We start from the raw sequence: 20,448 nt of genomic DNA on the forward strand, positions 1-20,448 counted from the left end.
AGTAAATATTTTATGACTATATATATCGTATCTAGCTTATGTTCTAGGAGGCATACATGTTATTTATTTATATATTGATAATTTATATGTTCTGTTAATTTGTACTGTTTTAAATTAACAGAATATTTAGCACATATTCTAGTCCTACTGAAGATTCGGATATCTGGCCTCAGTGTGATCTTGAACCAGGATGCAGAGACATTGTTAACCTTTATGTGCTCGGTAGTCTACATTTGTAGCATTTTGTGCGAAAAAGTCTTATAAAAACGAATTTTGCACAACGACAGGGTGCGAGATTTTTAGTAGTTTCCTAAAAATCAATTTTAAGTTAATTTTAAACTTAACAACATCAAAACAATAATTTATTTAAGCCCTAGACCCAACTTTTCAAAATGATCACCTCCTGGCCGGTAGTCTACATTTGTAGTCACCATATAATTTATATGAAAATTCATATTAAATATCTATGTAGCTCAATATTTTTTAGTTCCAACATGCAGAAACATGTTCCTTTGTAATTTATTTTATTCTCTGTTTACTTGTACATACTTCTGCTGCATATTTGTACTTACATATATGCATGATTTTATGGTTTAGATCGCAACAGTAGGAGGATTAGGAAGCGCAGTTCATACTGCTGTAATCAATTTTCTGCTTATGCTCAATCTGATTACAATGTAATGCTTTCGATCCGCTTTCGATTGGTTAATTTGGTAATGAAATAGTTTATTTGAAACATAGAGCAGTAAAATAAAATGAGAATATTGGAAAATATGATTGAACGTGCTTCAACTCGGCCACTATGAGTTGTTAAACAGTAAGTATGTTTGCAGGTTTTCATTTTTTTGGAAGTGGCTTATGAAAAAAGAATGGCGACAATATATTGACAAATTACTGAGCGAGATTGATGAGGAGGAAGAGGAGTACTAGTTTTTAGCGATGAATGGTTTGATGATCATGTACCACTTGACCATCATACAAGTTCCAGCTCAAGCAACGTTTATGTTGGTGCTGTAAGTGTTGCGATTGGTTTCTATTCTAAAGAATCTGACGCCGAGAATGAAATGATACTTGGTGAAAAAGGTGATTCAGAAATATGAGCAAGAATAAGGTATATTATTCGAAATAAATTTTGATTATGTGATGAATGTCAAAGAGACCTCGGTCGTTATGCAGCATCTTGATACATTTGTGTCAAGAGATAATACTGTCTGGTTCAAAACTATACCTAATCAAGTAGGTCGTACTACTGCTCACAATGTGTTTCATGACACTACTGTTGGTCCAATTCGAGCGACTAAAGGTCTAATTTTGTACACCGTATTCGATACTTGAATAAATTTTGAGAGAAACAAACTAAAAAGCCAGGAAAACTACGCGAAATATTTGCAGTTGGTGCATAAAAACCAGTGTGTGACGTACAAACAATCACATATTCTTTGGGTGAATGTTGTTCCTCAAAAGCTACTTAAAATCTTTTTTACCCAAATTTTGTATAATAATTTTCATAATAAATATGTACAATTGTCTGTAAAATTAAAATAATCTGTCTAAAAGTGTTTTTTTAATATGTTGGTCTAGATTTCTTCATAACATACTTGCTTGCTACAAATGTAGACTTCCGACCGGCAACGTAGGAAAAATATCCCGAGCACATAAAGGTTAAGATAATGCAAAGCGACAAGTTTTTTTGTAAAAATTTGGTAAAACATGAGTTCAACCCTTGGTATTTGTAGTCTTCGAAAATTATTTACGAATAATCAATTATACATAAGAAATAATTCTAAGACTACTGATGATAGGTACTTGGCACTACTTGAAACAGCTGTATGGTCAGCCAAAAATTCAATTAATTAATAAATAATAAAATTTTATTGTTGTAATTTACTTCTGGTCGAAATAACTTCATATTAAAAATAATGGTTTATATTACGAAGTTTCGTTACTCCATTATTTCAAAGGGCGGATCATTTCTGGGGATGGGGAATGGTGCTATTAAATTTACAATAAAAATTATCTTTAATATTTAAACCTTCAGCCTTTAGTTTATGGTGTGAATATATAATCTGAATATAATTTATTTTTGACTAGTGATATACCTGAGGATACCTTAGATATTATTCGGTTCGAATGAATGCCAAATGGATGTACAGCATCTGACAGCTACATCCGGTCTGAAACCCGGTATCGGGTTGTTATGGTCAAATAAGTAAGTAAATAAGTAAGAATGTCTTGAATTCAAGTAATTACATTTTATAAAATTCAAAAGTATATTACTAAATACATGTTAGGACCAAACCTATTAGAACCTGTCGTATAATATACAGATAATGAAGTTAAGAGATGAAGTTAAGTTAAGGGATCATTGAAGAAATACATGTACGTGCTATTAATCTATGTAGTTTTTTGGCTGTTATCAGTGACGGCATTGAGGAGGGAATTAACCTCTTCATATTGTATTTGGGATTCACCCTGTAAATACTTTTACAATTTTCTATTTAATATTGCTGTGCTATTAATAGTTTCGTAGTATCTAAATACAGAAGTCAATAAACCTTTTTAGCCCGCATTTATTGGACGCAGCTCTTAATTTAAGTGTTTGTTAACAACGCACTGTCAACAAAACGATAAATTACAACAAAAATAGTGTAATTTGTATTTGGAAAACACATATTTTATGTGCATTCATTGTGCAGCATAACAATGGCAAAAATAATGGTGGGTTGCGTATGAATGCAGGTAAATGAGGTTCATGAACGACTTCTGGAAATTGCTCATTAGTGTGCCTTTTTGGTGCGAGTGAACATTTTCATGCAAGATGTGCATTTGGAACTGAACAAATATTTGGAGAGAGTAAAGCAGTTAAAATTAAAACTATTTTTTTTTTAGTTTTATAGAAATATGCAGTTTGTATATATATCTATATCTACATATAGAGTTAAGTACAAAGTCCTATACAAAGAAGTTTATAACTTATAGTATCAAAACTATATTTTATTTTTGCTTATGGGTAGGTGTGATATTAAGGTGGCTCACGTTATAAGGGGGAAAATTAAAAATGAAGTTTTGAATGAGCGCACCCCCTAGGAATATGCCATTAACCTTAAAAATGATATTCCCAAAGTTTTGGAACAATAGGATTAAAAATGACGTTGCGCCACTCGAGCAAAGTTGGGTTTTCAGTACAAAAAACAGAAATTTTTCAATTCGAGGTCATTTTTTATCTTTGTTACTTGTTTCAACAGTTATTAATATATACTCATTTGATAGATAATTAAAATATCTTTTTAATAAGATACGGATGAGCAAAATCGGTTGAAAGTTATGCGCAAAACACAATAATTAGTTGAGCGACTGTGCTCTGTTTTCTATTTCATACCGTTTAGCTGGCATGCACAATGCAATCGCAAATGTTTACAAGAAACGGAAGAAACATAAATAAAAAATAAAAATAATACATTTCTACTTAATAATTTATATAGACATTTAAGTAGAATTGAAAATGTAGTCAAAACAAGAATTTTTTCGTAAGTAAAGAGAAAATAGTCGTACAGGGAGTATGACTGAAGTTAGTATCCTTTTAGCAAACGAAGCAAGAGCGGCTAAAAATTCCATTGATTTTAATTGGAATAAATTCGATGAAGAAATTGTCTCAAAATGGAAGCTGAATCTTTAGTCACAGTTCAACAAAATTGGGATAACGCAGACAGAACGATTCCTGTGGCGCCCAGGTGCCATCTAAGATTCTCGATGGATGGCGAAAATCATGTACTTACTAAAAATGTTTATTTTAAGAGATCAATTTACATATAACTCGGATGATTTGTACGAGATATATACATTTTTATGGTGAGCATATGTGTGAAAATTTTAACCCATACTAGATAAGGTTATGTTCGGAAGGCTGACAGTTGTCAGCACTTCTACTCGGAGACATATATTGCCCATTGGGATGCCCTCAAAAAATTTTACCAGGAGATGCGAGTTGCTAATCTTTGTTATCCTTGTTAAACCATTTGGCTTTCCAGATGAAGTTGAGGAGATCCGATAAGTTTGCTTTCGTTATCTCTTCTACGCCAGTAAAATAAGGATCCCCAAGACGTTAAAGTAGCCTTGTTTGAAGTCCTTGACAGAGATGCAGGAAGTGGTTGATAGATTTTACCTCCTCTTCATCTTAGCAACTCCTGCATAATCCACTTGTTGGAACTCGCAACCGTTGGAGCATCGGCGCAATGGCACAGTGCCCATTTAGTACTCCAGAAAGCACACGAACTGCAGGTTTGCTGAAGCCTAAAATGCTTTTCGTTTTATTTTTGTCCAACTTAGGCCATAAGATTCTAGCGACCTTACAGTCTTCGCGGTTAGTTTATAAATTGTTAGTCACCGTATTGATTTCCTCTATTATCCTATACAGTTTACATATCGGTATATGTATTGAGAGGTCGGCCTCTCCTGTATGCAGTTCAGAACCTCTTTTGGCCATCTCATCTGCTAGTTCGTTCCCTTCAATATTGCTATGTACAAGTATTCGAAATGTACTATGCCCAACAAAGAGAGACCTTATGATGTTGGATGCCCATCAGTGAATCGCGACATTTTAATACTATCTTGGAATTTAAATTCAATTGCTTTCAGTGCGGCCTATCTACAAAAATCGTGATATTCGAAGGACGAATTGTACTTTTTTGTCTAATGTTGGCCTCTTTTTCGATAGCATATATCTCGCCGTGAAAGACGCTGTAAGTAGCAGGGATTCGGTAACACTGTCTTATCTGCATATCTTTCGAGAAGATACCTGCTCCCGTACCGACTTCCATCTTTGAGCCATCTGCACAGATAGTAACTGGAGAGTTACCGGTCATAGATCCAAGCTCTCAGCCATCTCTGGTTAGATAAAGAGTGGGAACCCACTAATGAAGTTATTTTTCTCAAAGAACCTTATTGATTTTGTGACCGACGAAATAACAAATTTCTTGGATCGTTTTTGCCTATCTAATAGTTTTATCAGTTTCGATCCTTCGCCATGGATGGAGACGCAAGATTATAGAGATGCACTTGAATTCTGTGCCAGACTTCATATGATAAATGATTGTATAGAAAGAGGAATTAGGCTTATGATGGATTATAATTCGAGTTTGACAAAATATGAAGAGGAAAAACAATATGTTCTGCAAGTAGTCGAACATTATCATAAAAATTATCCTTCACATAGTCAGTTTTATGTTATAAAACATAATAAACACAATATATTAATTACTGAAAAAAAAAGTTTTCTTGAAGTTATAATTTTTTATAAATCATTAACTAAATCGTAGCATATACCTATTACGTAATTGTGCATGCCAGCTAAAAGTTATGAAATAGAAAACAGAGCACAGTCGCTAAACTAATTATTGTGTTTTGCGCATAATTTTTAACCGATTTTGCTCATCCGTATCTTATTAAAAAGATATTTTAATTATCTATCAAATGAGTATATATTAATAACTGTTGAAACAAGTAACAAAGATAAAAAATGACCTTGAATTGAAAAATTTCTGTTTTTTGTACTGAAAACCCAACTTTGCTCGAGTGGCGCAACGTCATTTTTAATCCTATTGTTCCAAAACTTTGGGAATATCATTTTTAAGGTTAATGGCATATTCCTAGGGGGTGCGCTCATTAAAAATCGTATTTTAGTTTTTCTGAGCCACCCTAGTGTGATATATAGTATATAAAGTGTTGTGATCATGAGATTTATTCTACCGCCTACTAGAATAAAGTTTAGTAAACTATGCTTCATAGTTTTATCTAAACTAAAAATAAAAAATTACTTACTATTATTATTATAATTATTGATTTGAGACCTTTTTTTATATGTAAAAATATGGATTGATGTCTACACAGTAGCGTTTAGCAAAGCTTCAAACACTACTATTCACCAGCTAGAAATTGCACAAAGCCAGGCTCTGAGAAGCCGTTTCAAAGTTCCATGGTACATTAGGACGAATGACATCCTCAGAGACATCAAGATTGATCCCATCAAAAAAATACATAAAGGATAGAGTCTTGAAATTATTTACGAAATCTGACAGACTTACCAACACCGCTTTATCAAATCTCAGAATGGTTATAGGCTCCTCGGGGAGGTATGCAGATCTGAGATCAATTATTGCTTAGTCTGATGAAGTGATAAACAATAATCTAGTCAAGGTGTAAAGAGGGGTTTTGAAGAAACCTCGCAGTTAATAGAGAGTAAAAGTGCTCAGGTTTACTGATTCAACTAGCCTCAACATAATAATAAACAAAAAAATAATAACTTCTATTTGTTAGAGAGATATAAGGTAAATTGCGTTGCAGTGAGGTAACGGAATTTAGCAGATGTTGTTCTACAGCGTTATCATCTTAACAAAATGGGTCTGTCCGAAGAGATAGATTGTTGACTTTGCTTAGAAGCGGATCCAATCTCTGTGATTGCTCAGCCTTGATCTGAGCCAGGAGGAGATCACTGAGCCGAGAACTACTCTCCCCTTCTGACATTAGAAGGTTCAACGAATGACATTCTGGTTTTTGCAGCACAAAAGGTTAACCATGGTCGTAGTGGTCCACTTCGTTGCGAGCTGGTACCCTGTTTATTCCTATTCCTATTCTACAATATTTTATATATCTCATATATATTACATACCATATTACATATGTTAAGTATATTATACGTAGGCTGTAATTTAAATCTCACACATCGGTAACACTATTGTCAGACGAATTTTGACATTTCTGGTTGAAAGTTTGACATTTTTTTACCATAAATCTCATCATAACGTTTAAGTTTACGCGGGCTTATTGTATTAAAAAAATGGAGTTAAATAATGAACATTATCGTGTGATATTTTTTACGAATATCGTCCCGGATTAGACAGAAACGAATGCATCGATTAACATAATTCGACATAATCGATTAACATAATGGTAATGAAACACCACATCTAGTGACTGTAAAACGCTGGTTCAATGAGTTTAATCGTGATCGTCGTTTTCTTCATGACGAAAAATTGTGAAGGTCGTCCAAAAACGGCTTTTGTACCAGAAAATATCGTTGTAATGCCAGAAATGATTGAGATGGATCGGCATGTTACTCACCGAGAGATAGAGGTGTCCTTGGACATTAGTGGGACAAACATATATTCAATTTTACATATACATTTAGCTGTCAAAAAGATTTGTTCCAGTTGTATTCCCCATAATCTGACAGTCAGTCGAAAGAGTAGCATGTGTGGATTGCACGTGCAAGAAACTACTGAGAAAATACGGCTGAGGTATCTCGAAACAAAACTACAATATCGTAACAAATGAAAAATCATTGTTCTACACCTATAAGCCCGAAATAAACCAGCAGTCCTCTGTTTGAGTCTACCAAAGTAAACAGAACTGTGTCGTATGTTTTTGTAGGAAAACTAATCATGTTGCAACTGTGCCACTTGAACAACGTAGAGCGGTCCATTCTGAGTGGTACATAATAATACGTTTGGCAGACGTCTTGAAAAAATTGAGGAAAACCAATCGTCGAAGGAAGAACATCCTCCACTACGATAATGTGAGTTCCCACAAAAGAGTTTTTGAGTACTCCAAGCGTTGAATTGGTGAATCATCCGCTTTACAGTACCGAATTTGCATCCAATAACTTTTTCTTGTTCATTAAGAAAAAATGAATAGCGAGCGTGTTTCTCCGTCCGAACAAGCCGTTGAGACATTCGAAACTTTGGTTTTGGAGATGATTATTTCAAAGTGGCTAAACTGTTTCAAAAATTTCTTCAACCGAATACATAGTATTGCTTACGTGAAGAGATTATCCCTAAACCCGAATTGTTCGTCAGGAAGTATATTTAGGGCATTCACCGCTGTTTTAAGCCTAGTCAGGATTACTCGTTCTGCCAATTTCCCCATAGTTGGGAGCAGGCTGATAGGACGTCAATTCTGCGGAAATGAAGGATTCTTGTCCGGATAATTAAACACATAAATGTTTCCAGAGGTCACTGATGATGGTTATTTGGCGATTTTCGACATAGCTCTATGGCTATGATTTAAAGTGATTAAAAATTAAAAAATCAGATTGGATTTGAACATTTCCTGTTAACTCTTTTCCTCTTTTTATTCATAATTTCTATTTCTTGTCGTAGGACAAAAATAATTTTTAATTACTAGCGAGATTATTTGATATTTGAATACTATAAACAATATATACGTATTCTTTAAAATGAGGGGATTTTTTTGTTTATTTTAAATAAAGTTATGTATCTATTTTACGTTTATTGATATTCAATATATGTATTTCTTGTTTTTACACTCAAAAACTATTGGGCCGATAAAATTAAATTTTTTTGAAATATGGTTAGATGAAACAGGAAGGTTATGGGTTATATTTAAAAACTAAATAGATAGCAATATTGCGAAAATGCGTATATAAATTAATGAAAATTTTAATTTAAATTTTTTAAATTTAAATATTTTTATGAGAAAGTATAAACGGGGTATTGGTATCCAGCGACCATGGCCTATGGTCGCTACTTACCGATCCTAACTAAATAGAGAGACCAAATACTCAGTTTGTACTTTCTAGAGATTGATATAATAATAATATTTTTAATTTATATTTAGATCTTACTTCCTTAATCAGTTTAAAACCTCTTTTATTTTCTTTTTTTTTTATGTGGTGAGTAAGAAGGTGGAATGTTTTATGCAACGCCAAACCGACTTTTTCGTTTGAATTTCTCCCCCCTTGAACACTTTTGCATTACTTTGGGGAGGATCTCTTATAAATTAGCTACCCATGCCATATGCTTTTCGTAGAATCTGCGACCAGGCCTCCACTACTGATTCGAATTGTAAAGATTGCTTTTCGCTTAGGCCGCTTGCATTATAGCAGTAGAAGTGTCATGATATTTATCATATTGCCAGGCTATCTGTGTAAACTGTGCTATCCTTATTTACTCTGAACTAGTAACGACATCTAGCGTCCATAACATGCAAGGAAACCTCACTTTGACCACAGTGCCGCACTGATGCGGCACACTGATGCTTACAGTGGTGTTTCGTAGTTTGGTAGTTATGTTTTCACTTTACCATTTAATATTATATCTATGTACGCTATTTTCAATATCTTTTTAGGTGAAGGTACTGAATAAGGACTCATTTCAGGCATTCTGAATTGCTTGTTTAATACCCAGTAAAGCACTGAAACCGAATGCATGCGTTGACCAGATTGTGTAGTACTACTTCAATGGCTTTGCTTTTGGAGTAAGTAAACTAAGTAGTTATGACAGTCATATTACGTTCTATTTTAGTTTGCATGCGGATGCTAGCTTTAATAAAAAAGATGTGAGACTAATTGACTCATAGGGCCTTAGTTGCTCCAGGAGTTTAATTTTTTATTTGGAAATGCAGATTAAATTCACTTCATTCTTATAGGACAGAATATAACTCATGAATATTCTTTTATAATAAATACAATATTAAATGTTGAAATTTTTTTACACACTAGAGATTGTGAGATTTTGAGAAATATAAGAAAAAGAATATTGATATTTTTTATTGAAAAATAACAATTAAAAATAATAAAAATATAATTAATTAAATCAATTATTCTACAGCTGGTTTATGATTTTGTTCTAATATAAACACAGCAAGTAAATTTGTTAATAAAGCTTTCACAGCAAAGTAACAAAACTCCAGAAAATTTGCGAACATAAAAATCAAGTACGGCTTTGGGTGAATTGGTTAAGGAGCACTGACTTTGAGTTTTAAATTTGGCAGGGCACGAGTTCGATTTCTGATTCTTGCAGTCTCAAAAAATTATTTACGAATAATATTAAATACTAGAACTATTTCCAAGACCACTGAGTAATAAGGGTATTTGCCAATACTCGAAACAGCTGTTTGGTCAGCCAAAAATTCAATTAATTAAAATAATATAAAATGAATTTTTGTTGTTGTAGTTCACTACAGTTCGAAAAACCTCTTTATGATATTATTTTATTAAATAATAAAAAAAATTCAATAATAAAATAAATATAATAAAATAAAGAATTTTATTGTGTTGATATTTTATTATTGACTTTGCAATAAACATTTTGAAATTTAGGGAATTGAGCTATCAGCTATTAGAACTAATGATATATTAGAGCAGTGCAATGGAGGCTTCGGTAAATTACATTGAGCAGAAAACACCAGAACAATGTGTCGTTATATGTTTAAGATTACTAGTATAATATGAAGTACATTTAACTTTATATGTAAAATATTTTTATAAAGCAAAAATTATTTTAAAAAACTACATGAGTACTAAATCTTGTCATAGACTAAATGTATCACACTTTTTGGGGCTTAGTGGATCGTTGTAATAATAGGTTTCGTTTGAAATTTCCCGCTTTTTTATGCAAAATGTTAGTTACAAATTTGATCACATATATTTGTACTCTTGCAGGCATTTTCGTAATAAATAAATTGTGGCACGTTTTCTTCAGTTCGAATGCAATCAATTTAAAACAATAAATAACACAACAACAATAACACAATAACAACAACACATTTTATTATTAACAAAAGAGGTAAATGACACTTTGGAAAATGTAAATAATGTAAATAAAAGTATTAGAAAAGATACATTGAACCCAATTATTAGCTGTTGGCATTAATTGAATAGTTGGAATTAAATATTTATTACCCTCAGCCATGGGTAATGGGTTTATATATAAGAATTCCCACATTTCGATAAATATTTTAAAAGAAAATTTATTTTCGCCTCAACGTTCACACAAGTGCAATTAAATGATTTACTTATTAATCATGTGGAAATTTGTAAGTCCCGAAATTAAAATGGTACTTTTATGAAATGACGAAATCCAAAAATATTGGAATTTCCTGACCTATGCTTTTCTTTCAGTCGCGTTCGGCACACGTAGCAAAGTTTGGAAGTTTGTTGGTCGAAGATTTTGTACGTGACGTGAGTTTAAGTAAATGAAATTATTTTAAAATTAAAAAAAATATTAAAAAATAAAATAAAATAAATATTTAACAATTTGTTTAGTGGATATGTTAGTCATGACAATTGTTCAATGTTTTCCTTAGAGGTGTGAATAGGTTTGCTTGCGCAACTTCATAGTAAATTTGGATTGCAAAATTCATTCAATTTTAGCAAATACCGCTAAGCAATCGAAATTAAATCATTCATGAGACACATTTTTGGTAATGAAATTATCAAGTGACGTATATTGGAATTAGTTTATTTTACAGTTTTGTTAATGAAATCCAGTGAAAAAGTAATTTGAAATAAATTATTTGTTTTCACCAGCACAATGAAATATTTGGTATAAGCAAATCCTGAAATGCAGGATCATCATCCTAATCTGATTAACTCTAAGCCAGCTAAAATAAATTTTAAAAGTAGTCTTTTAAAGTGTATGCTATACAGTATCGATATATTTTGTTGTTAAACTACTCACTAAAGTGTTTTAGATATTGCTTTTTACTTAAGTTATTCAAGCACCCCAAGTTGCTCTATTAACTTAAAAGTTGGAATCTAACAGATATTATGAGCAATTCAATATTTTTTGAATAGGAGGATTTCAAACTTAACATATAGATTCTCTTCACACACTCATTTTAGTTCGGACCGTGTTGAGAACCGTACACAATATCAACTTATTGCTATACCCAACACATGGCGAAGCACATTGCAAAAGGAAATTGAGGCGTCCAGAAAAACCTGGATGAGGTGAAGATTTTGGCGGAAAACAGAACCAGATGGAAAGGGTTTATTGAGGCCCTATGCTCCAATGAAAGATACAGATACAGAATGCAATATCGAGTAGTTCTTGATTTTTCAGCTCAAGTAATTAAGACTATAAATAGGTAAAATAGATAACTATTTTACAACGATAGCATTCAATAGAATATAAAAAAAATTACAAAAATTATTGGAGCCACTAGAGTCCCTAAAAAGATATGGATAATTTCGAATATCTCTCCTCGCGCAAAATTAAGATTATTCAACACTGAAATTAAGAAATCACCTTTGTGTACAAGTTATAAGTGGTGTAAGACCACTAACGGCGCTTAACTCCCACAAGGTGTTAGCAATCGATGTGTTGCCACATTTTGTCATACATAATATCAAACACTCAATCATGGTTCAAAACCATGCAACCGCCATAGAAATATTGACTTAAACATAGAAGTGGACTAGTTACATTTTTCGCAGGTCTGCAGAAGATATCACTTAAAATTTTTTTGATTATTACTCCCAAGACACCAGAAACGCGAAGTCTAAGTGATATATAAAAGACATAAATGGAAGCTACAAATTTATAGGAAGAACTGAAATGAATTTGAGCTAATGTCAACCGATAGAGTTAAACGGCAATAATTTGTTATGGCATTATGTTTTATAAAAGAATTTTTTAAGGATCAAAAATTTATATTTCTAATAAAAGCATCAAAAGCTGTAGTGTGAAACTTGAACCCACTAAAATCATCTCTAAGAACTGAATGGAAAAGATTTCCACAGCAATGTGGAAATTTCATTTCAGTAATTACTAACTTACTTAGTTGGCCATTACAGACGTGAGTCGTTCTTGGTCGCATCAAGTAGCCTTCGTCAGCTAGCCTGTCAGGCATTTGGGGGAGAGAAATATAAGCAAGAGGCTTAATAAATATTGGACTAAGCTTAATTAAGCCAGAAGGCAAGCGCTTTTTAGTAATTTGATTTGACTATAATAACAATTGCATTGCTTTAATCACAATACATATAAATGGTTTAAATTGAAGCTTTGTTATTAAATGCTATAACTACCATCCATAACGACCTCATTCAAGCCTTGCGCTACAAACCCCCCAATACTTGTTCAATTACTTCCATAAGTGCGACCGTAATCTCCTTTATAACCACGGTTTTCGTGACTGTAGTCACAAAGTTTATCACTAGTTTCACCCGTGTGTATACGCTTTAACCCTACCCCCCAATTTACGTCCCTGCTTTCTGACTTAGATGAACATAGCTTGCTAAGTATTAAGCCTATACATTAAGACTGAAAAGTTTTCGGAAATTCTCATTTAAAATTCGCGCGCTGTATATTTTTCGATATTTAAGTTTATGTAGTTTGGCAGCACTGTCCTTAATTACTATGCCAAAAATGAGCGCGATCTGTCAGACAGTTCGTTTACGGCAGCTGTTGAAACCAGTTCACCTCAGTAGTGCGTTGCGAAATGTCTTCGACGGTCGTACGACCGTCCTGAAAGGCTTTGTACCACTCATAAACTTGATTTTTCGATAAAACTGATTCCCCATAAGCCTTTTGTAGCATTCGCAACGATTCTGCACACGAAATTTCGTTCGAAACACAAAATTTGATGCAAACTCTTTGTTCAATATTTTTTTCCATTGTTTTTTTCGCAACGCACTACTGAGGTGAATTGGTTTCAACAGCTGCCGTAAACGAACTGTCTGACAGATCGCGCTCATTTTTGGCATAGTAATTGTCCTTAATTGCTGCCAAACTACATAAACTTAAAATATCGAAAAATATACAGCGCGCGAATTTTAAATGAGAATTTCCGAAAACTTTTCGGTCTTAATGTATGTTCACATCTCTCTCCCCTGATTACTGGAGTTTCCTCAATGCTGTGGAAATCTTCTCCATTCATTACTAAAAGCCACGAAGGCTTCGAGTCTCACACTGTGGCTTTCGATGCTTTCCACCTACTGCAAAAAAAAAAAAATGCTACTAGCCTAGAGATGTAGTATATCATTTAACCAACGTGTTATTTTTCGATTGACGTAGAATTGTCAATAAAACAGTTTATATATATATAAACTATTAATTTATTCTTTATGATTATTGCATAATTTGAATAATATATATAAAAATGTCATTAATAGTGCGCTTAAGTTGGCAACAAAACTAAACGAAAACTAAGTCAAATTTTAGTTTCTACAGATTTCGATTTCTATGACAACTTGTGCCTAATTAGAAAAATCGAAAAAATCGTTCCGTCAAAATAAAATTAAAATTTGTGCATATTTTGCATATTTTATGCAAAATTTATTAAATGACATCAACACTAAAAATATATTCAAAACATAAAAATAAAATAGCAACAAATCAGAGGTAATAAAATGTAAACAAAAACATAAAATTAGTGAAGTAAATGTCGAACAATGTAGTAAAACTTCGCTTGGAGTCTGTGTCTGTGTCTGAGTCGAAGTCGAAGTCTAAGTCTAAGTTCGTTGCTGAAATAAAACTCAGTGAAAACACCGTTTCCACATTGACTTAATTTAAAAAGTGACAGTTATGGTTGCATAGATTAAAAATTTATATATTTTTTTTTAATAAAATAAAATTGCAGTTGTAAATCTAAATTAGCATTTACAATCTCTAAGCTACACACGAAGTGCAAAGGTCATTGATCTCTCCAACTCTCCGGTACATTTTCGATATCGAAAATGGCTGGCGTCATTTTGCTCTTTTCATTCAAATGTTACTTTGCATAATAATCGAAATATGTCAAATCTATCAACAACAGCAGTAACAACAACAACAATAGTTTTCGGTTTGTTTGCATACAAAATTGAACCCAAAATAATTAATTGCTACTGGCCCGTGGCTAATGTTTACCCACAACTCAACACCTTTTTCGCTTTTGGACTTAATTTTCGAAATTAATTTCAAGCGCTTCGTTCGCACTGTTGCCTGTGGCTCGGTTTGGTCTAGAATCCATTGTGGCTGCTTCCAATTTTATCGTCCGACAAAGCACTTCTACACAAACTCCCAGCTCCACTGGTACCGATAATTGTTGTAAGCAGTGTTGTTGTTGCAGTCGCACGTTCACGTTTTGTCAAATTTATTGTTGTTTGTTATCTGAAATTTAGCCTGATTTGTTTGTTTTCGCACAGTTTGCAAATTTGTTTCTAGTTTTGTGGCTGTTGTTTTTATTGTTTTTATTGTTTTTTGTGTTATTTGTGTTTATTTATTTTATTAAATTTGAAATATTTTTGGTCAATTTATTTTTAATTTTTATTTATTTAAAAACTTTGTCTTGTTTGGCTTGAACTTTTTTTCTGATTTACTTATTTTCGACTTTGTTAGCAGTTAACCTAGACCCAACTCGATTGTTATACTAATAAATGACCTTTGTTGTAATTTTAATCATAGATAAATATTTATTATCAAACATATAAATTTAAATTATTTATTATTATTCATGAAAATAGTTGAAAATAGTCGAATTTGTAACATTTACATTTCATTTGTGCATGCATTTATTGCATGTTTTATAAATGAATAAATAATTAGTTAAAATTGATTTCATTTCACTTATTTCTGATATTCTATGTTACATTTCAATAACATCAAGTTCTATGAACTATTAACAATTCAATAGAGTGTCAATATATAAATGTTACTTATGTATATTAGTAGAACATACTGAAAAAATTACATATATGTGTCATAAACAACATATCATATGACATACACATGATAAACTACATATCATATATATATGTACATATATGAAGGGCTAATAAAAATTGGGTCACTCTTTCTTCAGTAGCCAAGCGAACAACGGTGGTCAGGTGGTCTTTATACTCCAAATGTAGAACCTCTATCTTAGTGTATAAAAGTAAATCGTTAGTATTTAAGTCCAAATTAACCCTCATAATAATAAATAAAAATTCTTTAAATATGGCATCTCCCTAAGCTATGTTAGCCTATGTATCGATAGCTTATCAACAATAATTTTAGGTGGGAAGTCATGATGTTATAGAACCAAGCCCGCTTAGGCAAATTTATTGGGTTTTATATAAACATGTGACAGGTAATCCTCTCTAAAAGTGTGGAAGAAGTAATATATCACAATATTTCATAACAGAAAGGTGGCCTAAAAAGCCAATATTGATAGTAACAGGGCATTGGGCTATAGGGCTATAGGACAACATGCTGCCAGCTTTTACTTGTAGTGTTTGTCTAAAGGTGCTTGAGGAGGAGACAACGGTATACATATTGTGTCTAAGTGCAGGCTTATACAAAACCAGATTTAAGGTTCTGAATGCTATATTCTTTAATTCAGTCAACAATATATCCAACATTGATACTTGCATATATCAATGAGTTCGACTGGTTTTAATATGACAAATTTTCTGCCCACAATTACGGGGATTGTGAATCAAAATGGTTGTCTTAGCTAAATGAAGGGTATTTAATTGAATTTATTAACCTTTTGTTATAGATCTATAACGAGTTTCTAGGCATGTGAATTGACAGACGATTGATTTGTTTTAATGACCTTTTGTTTTGTTTCAAGGAAATAATATTATAATATATTCATATATATTGAGGGCGCGTAACCATGGATTATTATCACATTTTCTTTACTTTAGAACTATTAAAAAATCCATAGAACTTATAGAACCGTATGTATTGCAATGAAAAATTAGGAATATTTGATTGTGCACTATTTTGAGATATTATGGATAGGTATACATATGACCTTAAAAAATGCTACTTTATTCATATTATTTCATCTTAAAGTGGTCTATAAATGTCCACTTCTTTGTAGTTAAAGTAAACAAAAGAGTATGAAACTTGTATTAACATCATTCCAGAGATCCAACTTGAACTAACTTTTTTGAAATATTTATACAATTGATTTGCTCACCTCTGTGGATACATCTATTACAACATTACCTTATGTTACGATTAGAATATCTATAAGCTCATGTTCAGTAGTGGTACCCAATCCAATTACCCAATTATTAAAAATATTCGGACTCATTCAAATCAACTCGAGTCACATAAACTTTTCACATAAGAGCTCTCCCATGTTTTTCAACACCGGACAACTATTTTAAGGTGGTAGCAAGTACCTACGAATACACTTACACAAAAAAATATATATTTATTTAGCGTAAACATATGTTTAGATAAAAAAGAAAACAGTTGTAATTTACTATTATTATCATATTAATCAACTCAGTTATATGAGCTCAATGTCTAGTTATCGTCACAAAACAAACTATCTATTGAAGAACTCTACTTAAATCAATATTGACATATGGCATAGAACTATGAAGTACGACATCAAAATCAAATACATAAAGAATTCAATGGATCTAAGCATTGACACAAATTCTGTGTATAAAAAGAAAAGGTGGATTTTAAAGTTAATATTGCACAAAAAGAAATTCGCAGGTATAATAAAAATTGCATAAAGAGTCTTTATGGTCAGTCTTTATGTGTTGTCAAAGCCTAACCCACTTTTGCATCTATAGCAAAAACCTTTATGATTGAATTCATTTTACTATAATCTGAAATATCGTATAACAAAAGATTTACCAGTAAAAGCGTAGGCATTGTTTCACTTTGTTATGAAAATTTGATTACTTAAAGATTCGTCGAGTTTTTAAAAATCATCACCCTAAAAGAAAAAATATACCGGTAAACGCTCCGGTACTTTTATATATATTTTAGGAACCTTGACGATTAATAATCGTTCAGGTTTCGTTTTAAAATGTTACTTTTTAGAGTAAGCATTCACAAGTAGAGAATTCGAAACACTCCTAGTTTCTACTAGGATCTAACAATTATCACTGCATGACAAGAAATTCACTGGTAACAGCCCAGGCACTTTTAAATCTACTTTAGGAATCTCAAAGCTTAGTTAGGTTTCAAAAATCTCGTCCAAGTTTCCTTTTAAAATCTATGTTTTTATTAAAAGCAGTAGTAAACATAATTTGAAATCATCTTTAGTTTCTACTAGGATCTAATATTCATCAGTGCTTGACAAAAAATTCATCGGCAACAGCCTTGGCACTTTTATACCTACTTTAGGAATCTCGACGATTAATTAGGTTTCAAAAATTTTATTCAAGTTTTGTTTTGAAATATATTTTCTTAATAAAAGCAGTCGCAAACAGAATTTGAAACCAACTTTGGGTTCCACTAGGATGTAAAATATATCACCACAGTAGGCACTTTTCAGGAACCTCGATGAATAATTAGGTCTAATCAGAATTTAAATATCATAACCGTATAAGAAATTCACTGCCAAAAGCTCAAACAACGACAATAAATCAGATCACAAATATATCGTTCCAGATTCTTTCTAAAACACGTTTGTATGTATGTAGGTTACCTAGTGACAAACGGAAGCTCAAATCATTTTTTATAAAACTTGGCTATAAGTTAAGAATAAAAATTTTTTATATTTTTTATTAAAATGTTTTATTTAATAATTTTAATTACATATAAAATAAATAAATACATAGTATATAATAATAGTACACTTGAATATGCATAAATGTAAAAGTCTGTAAACTGCTTATCAATCAAAGCAATTGTTTGCACTTCTATTCGTCTTAGCGGCTGAACTCACAAAGATTGTAATTCAATCTCAAGTTCCAATGACGTCAGCAAACATAAACTTTCTCCAAACATATTCAAATGAACAATTTAAAGTTAGAAATAAATTTTTTTATATCACAAATAAAATTGTAGTTAAAATTAAAGCTTGAAAATTGAAAAATATGTTGTATGCGTTGTTGTAAAATATGTTGATTTGAATGAATTCGATGAAAACATAGGCAGTTGATTGCTAATGAAAGCCCTCCTTTGGCAATATTAATTAGAAGCTAGAAGTACTTCACGTAGAGATTTACATGCCCTGGCACGTATCCATGCAAAGTTTATAGCTGGAGAAATTATTTTCATTGCCGTCACAGCCACCGAATTTGAATTCAATACATTCTTTCTTCACGGGATCGTAACTCCAACGCGGTATGAGGGCACGGCAGACACCTTTTCTTGCGGGCATACGACAAAAACTTTCAGGAGCAGAACGACCAGATGTGGGTACATCATCCAATGAAATTGCATCGAAGAAGTCACTAACATCATCGTACAGATCCATTGGCCTTGCATCGATGGTGTGCATAAAGCAGCTAATTAATGCGACCATCACGACGAGGGCACACACTGAATTCTTCACACAGTTCGATTGCATTTCGATATTGTTTTCTATTATGGTTTTTTGAATGTTTTTGAAACAATTTTTGTAATTGTAATTATGCACTTTTAACTCCGTTAGTCCAACTTTTGTTGTTACACTTTTGCTGTTTATTCACAAACTGATGCCATTCGGCCTCCACGTACGATTTTATATGAGACTCAACATTGCGAATTCGTTTGTTTGTTTTTTTTCCTCTTTCGGTTTTCAACAGCATATGTGACGTGACGTGCGGTTGTTAACGATTCAATGATCCAACGATGGATAGTTTGCGGTGTTTGCTTTATGCTCACTTGAAATGAGGCTATGCTCTCTGGAAACTTCGATGTTGTCTCTTGGTAAATCCCAGACCACCACACTTACAGCCAACGATCGCACGTCCAATTGCAACCGTCAATCGTCAACGTCTTGAGCACGTTTCAATCATCCGCACTGCGTACTGCACACTCGAGTGTTTGTGGTAAATTTGTTGCAGCGACAACAATGGCTGCATTGTGCGCGTAAAGTGTGGTCAACGTGTGCGTCACTTGTTAAACTGCTGCTTTATTGTGTAGTAAGGCTATTTGTGACGTCACACATATTGGCCATACGCTGTCTTGGTTTATTATGTTTGGATATATCTTGCTTTGGCTTTTGATTTTATTTTGTTTACACAACTGTTTCTGTTATGCTAACACTAAGCCTCACCCTGTTAGCTTTGCTCATGGCTTATTTGCTTTAAACAAGTGAGAAAAGTTAGTTGCTGTTAAGCGAGTCAACACTGTGATGGCTCATAAACGTTTACTGAGTACATTTTCTCAGGTGAATTTTTTTTATTATCAGTTGATGTACTACAAATAAGTACACGCATAAAATTCTAAAAAATCCCATAATGTTTAGAGACATTATGATTCAAATACGAATCTTATTATAAAGTTTTAAGATGCAAACTAGTCTGAAAGTAACATAATAAGAAAATTTGAAGAAATGGTTTCTGGTCACATCACCTCAAATTTGATCAAAATTGAAATAATTTTTCCTGAGTCACGGGGAGCTCATAGAAAAAATTTCACCCAAAAAGGACATAATGGGGTTGAATACTGTTCTGCTTGTGAAAGAGTTAGCCATACACAATGCAATGTTTTTGAAATATCTTTATATTTCAAAGTATTGTAGGCTCGTCTTAATGAAGAGTTTCAATTAGATAATACAACCATAACGAATTGATTTTACATAAAAAAGTTTTGGAAATATTAATTTGTTGGAAGAGTCGTAACGTTAAACAATGGAATAATAAAATACCGTTTAATAAAAACCTATTATATGAAGAATCTAACAATATTATATGCTGTATAAAAAAGGTTTGGAATAAAACTATTTTAGTGATGTCGGTACAGATAATCAACATTGGCCTTATGGCAAAAAAACAACATGTTT

The 20,448-nt window shown here is 32.4% G+C and overlaps 1 protein-coding gene across 1 annotated transcript; it reads right to left on the minus strand.

Moving 5' to 3' along the window:
• Positions 1 to 18,246: 18,246 nt before the first annotated feature.
• On the minus strand, positions 18,247 to 19,340 carry LOC119684263 (kunitz-type serine protease inhibitor textilinin-3-like). Its single transcript, XM_038098265.1, has one exon. The coding sequence runs from the start codon at positions 19,027 to 19,029 to the stop codon at positions 18,682 to 18,684; it is 348 nt and encodes a 115-aa protein (XP_037954193.1). The 5' UTR covers positions 19,030 to 19,340; the 3' UTR covers positions 18,247 to 18,681.
• Between the last annotated feature and the right edge of the window lie 1,108 nt (positions 19,341 to 20,448).

Source organism: Teleopsis dalmanni, chromosome 2 (genome assembly GCF_002237135.1).
Source record: "Teleopsis dalmanni isolate 2A chromosome 2, ASM223713v2, whole genome shotgun sequence".
NCBI lineage: Eukaryota > Metazoa > Arthropoda > Insecta > Diptera > Diopsidae > Teleopsis > Teleopsis dalmanni.

Bases quoted from the DNA above. Each gene is read 5' to 3' on its own strand.
- LOC119684263 (XM_038098265.1), bottom strand. From the start codon at position 19,029: ATGCAATCGAACTGTGTGAAGAATTCAGTGTGTGCCCTCGTCGTGATG.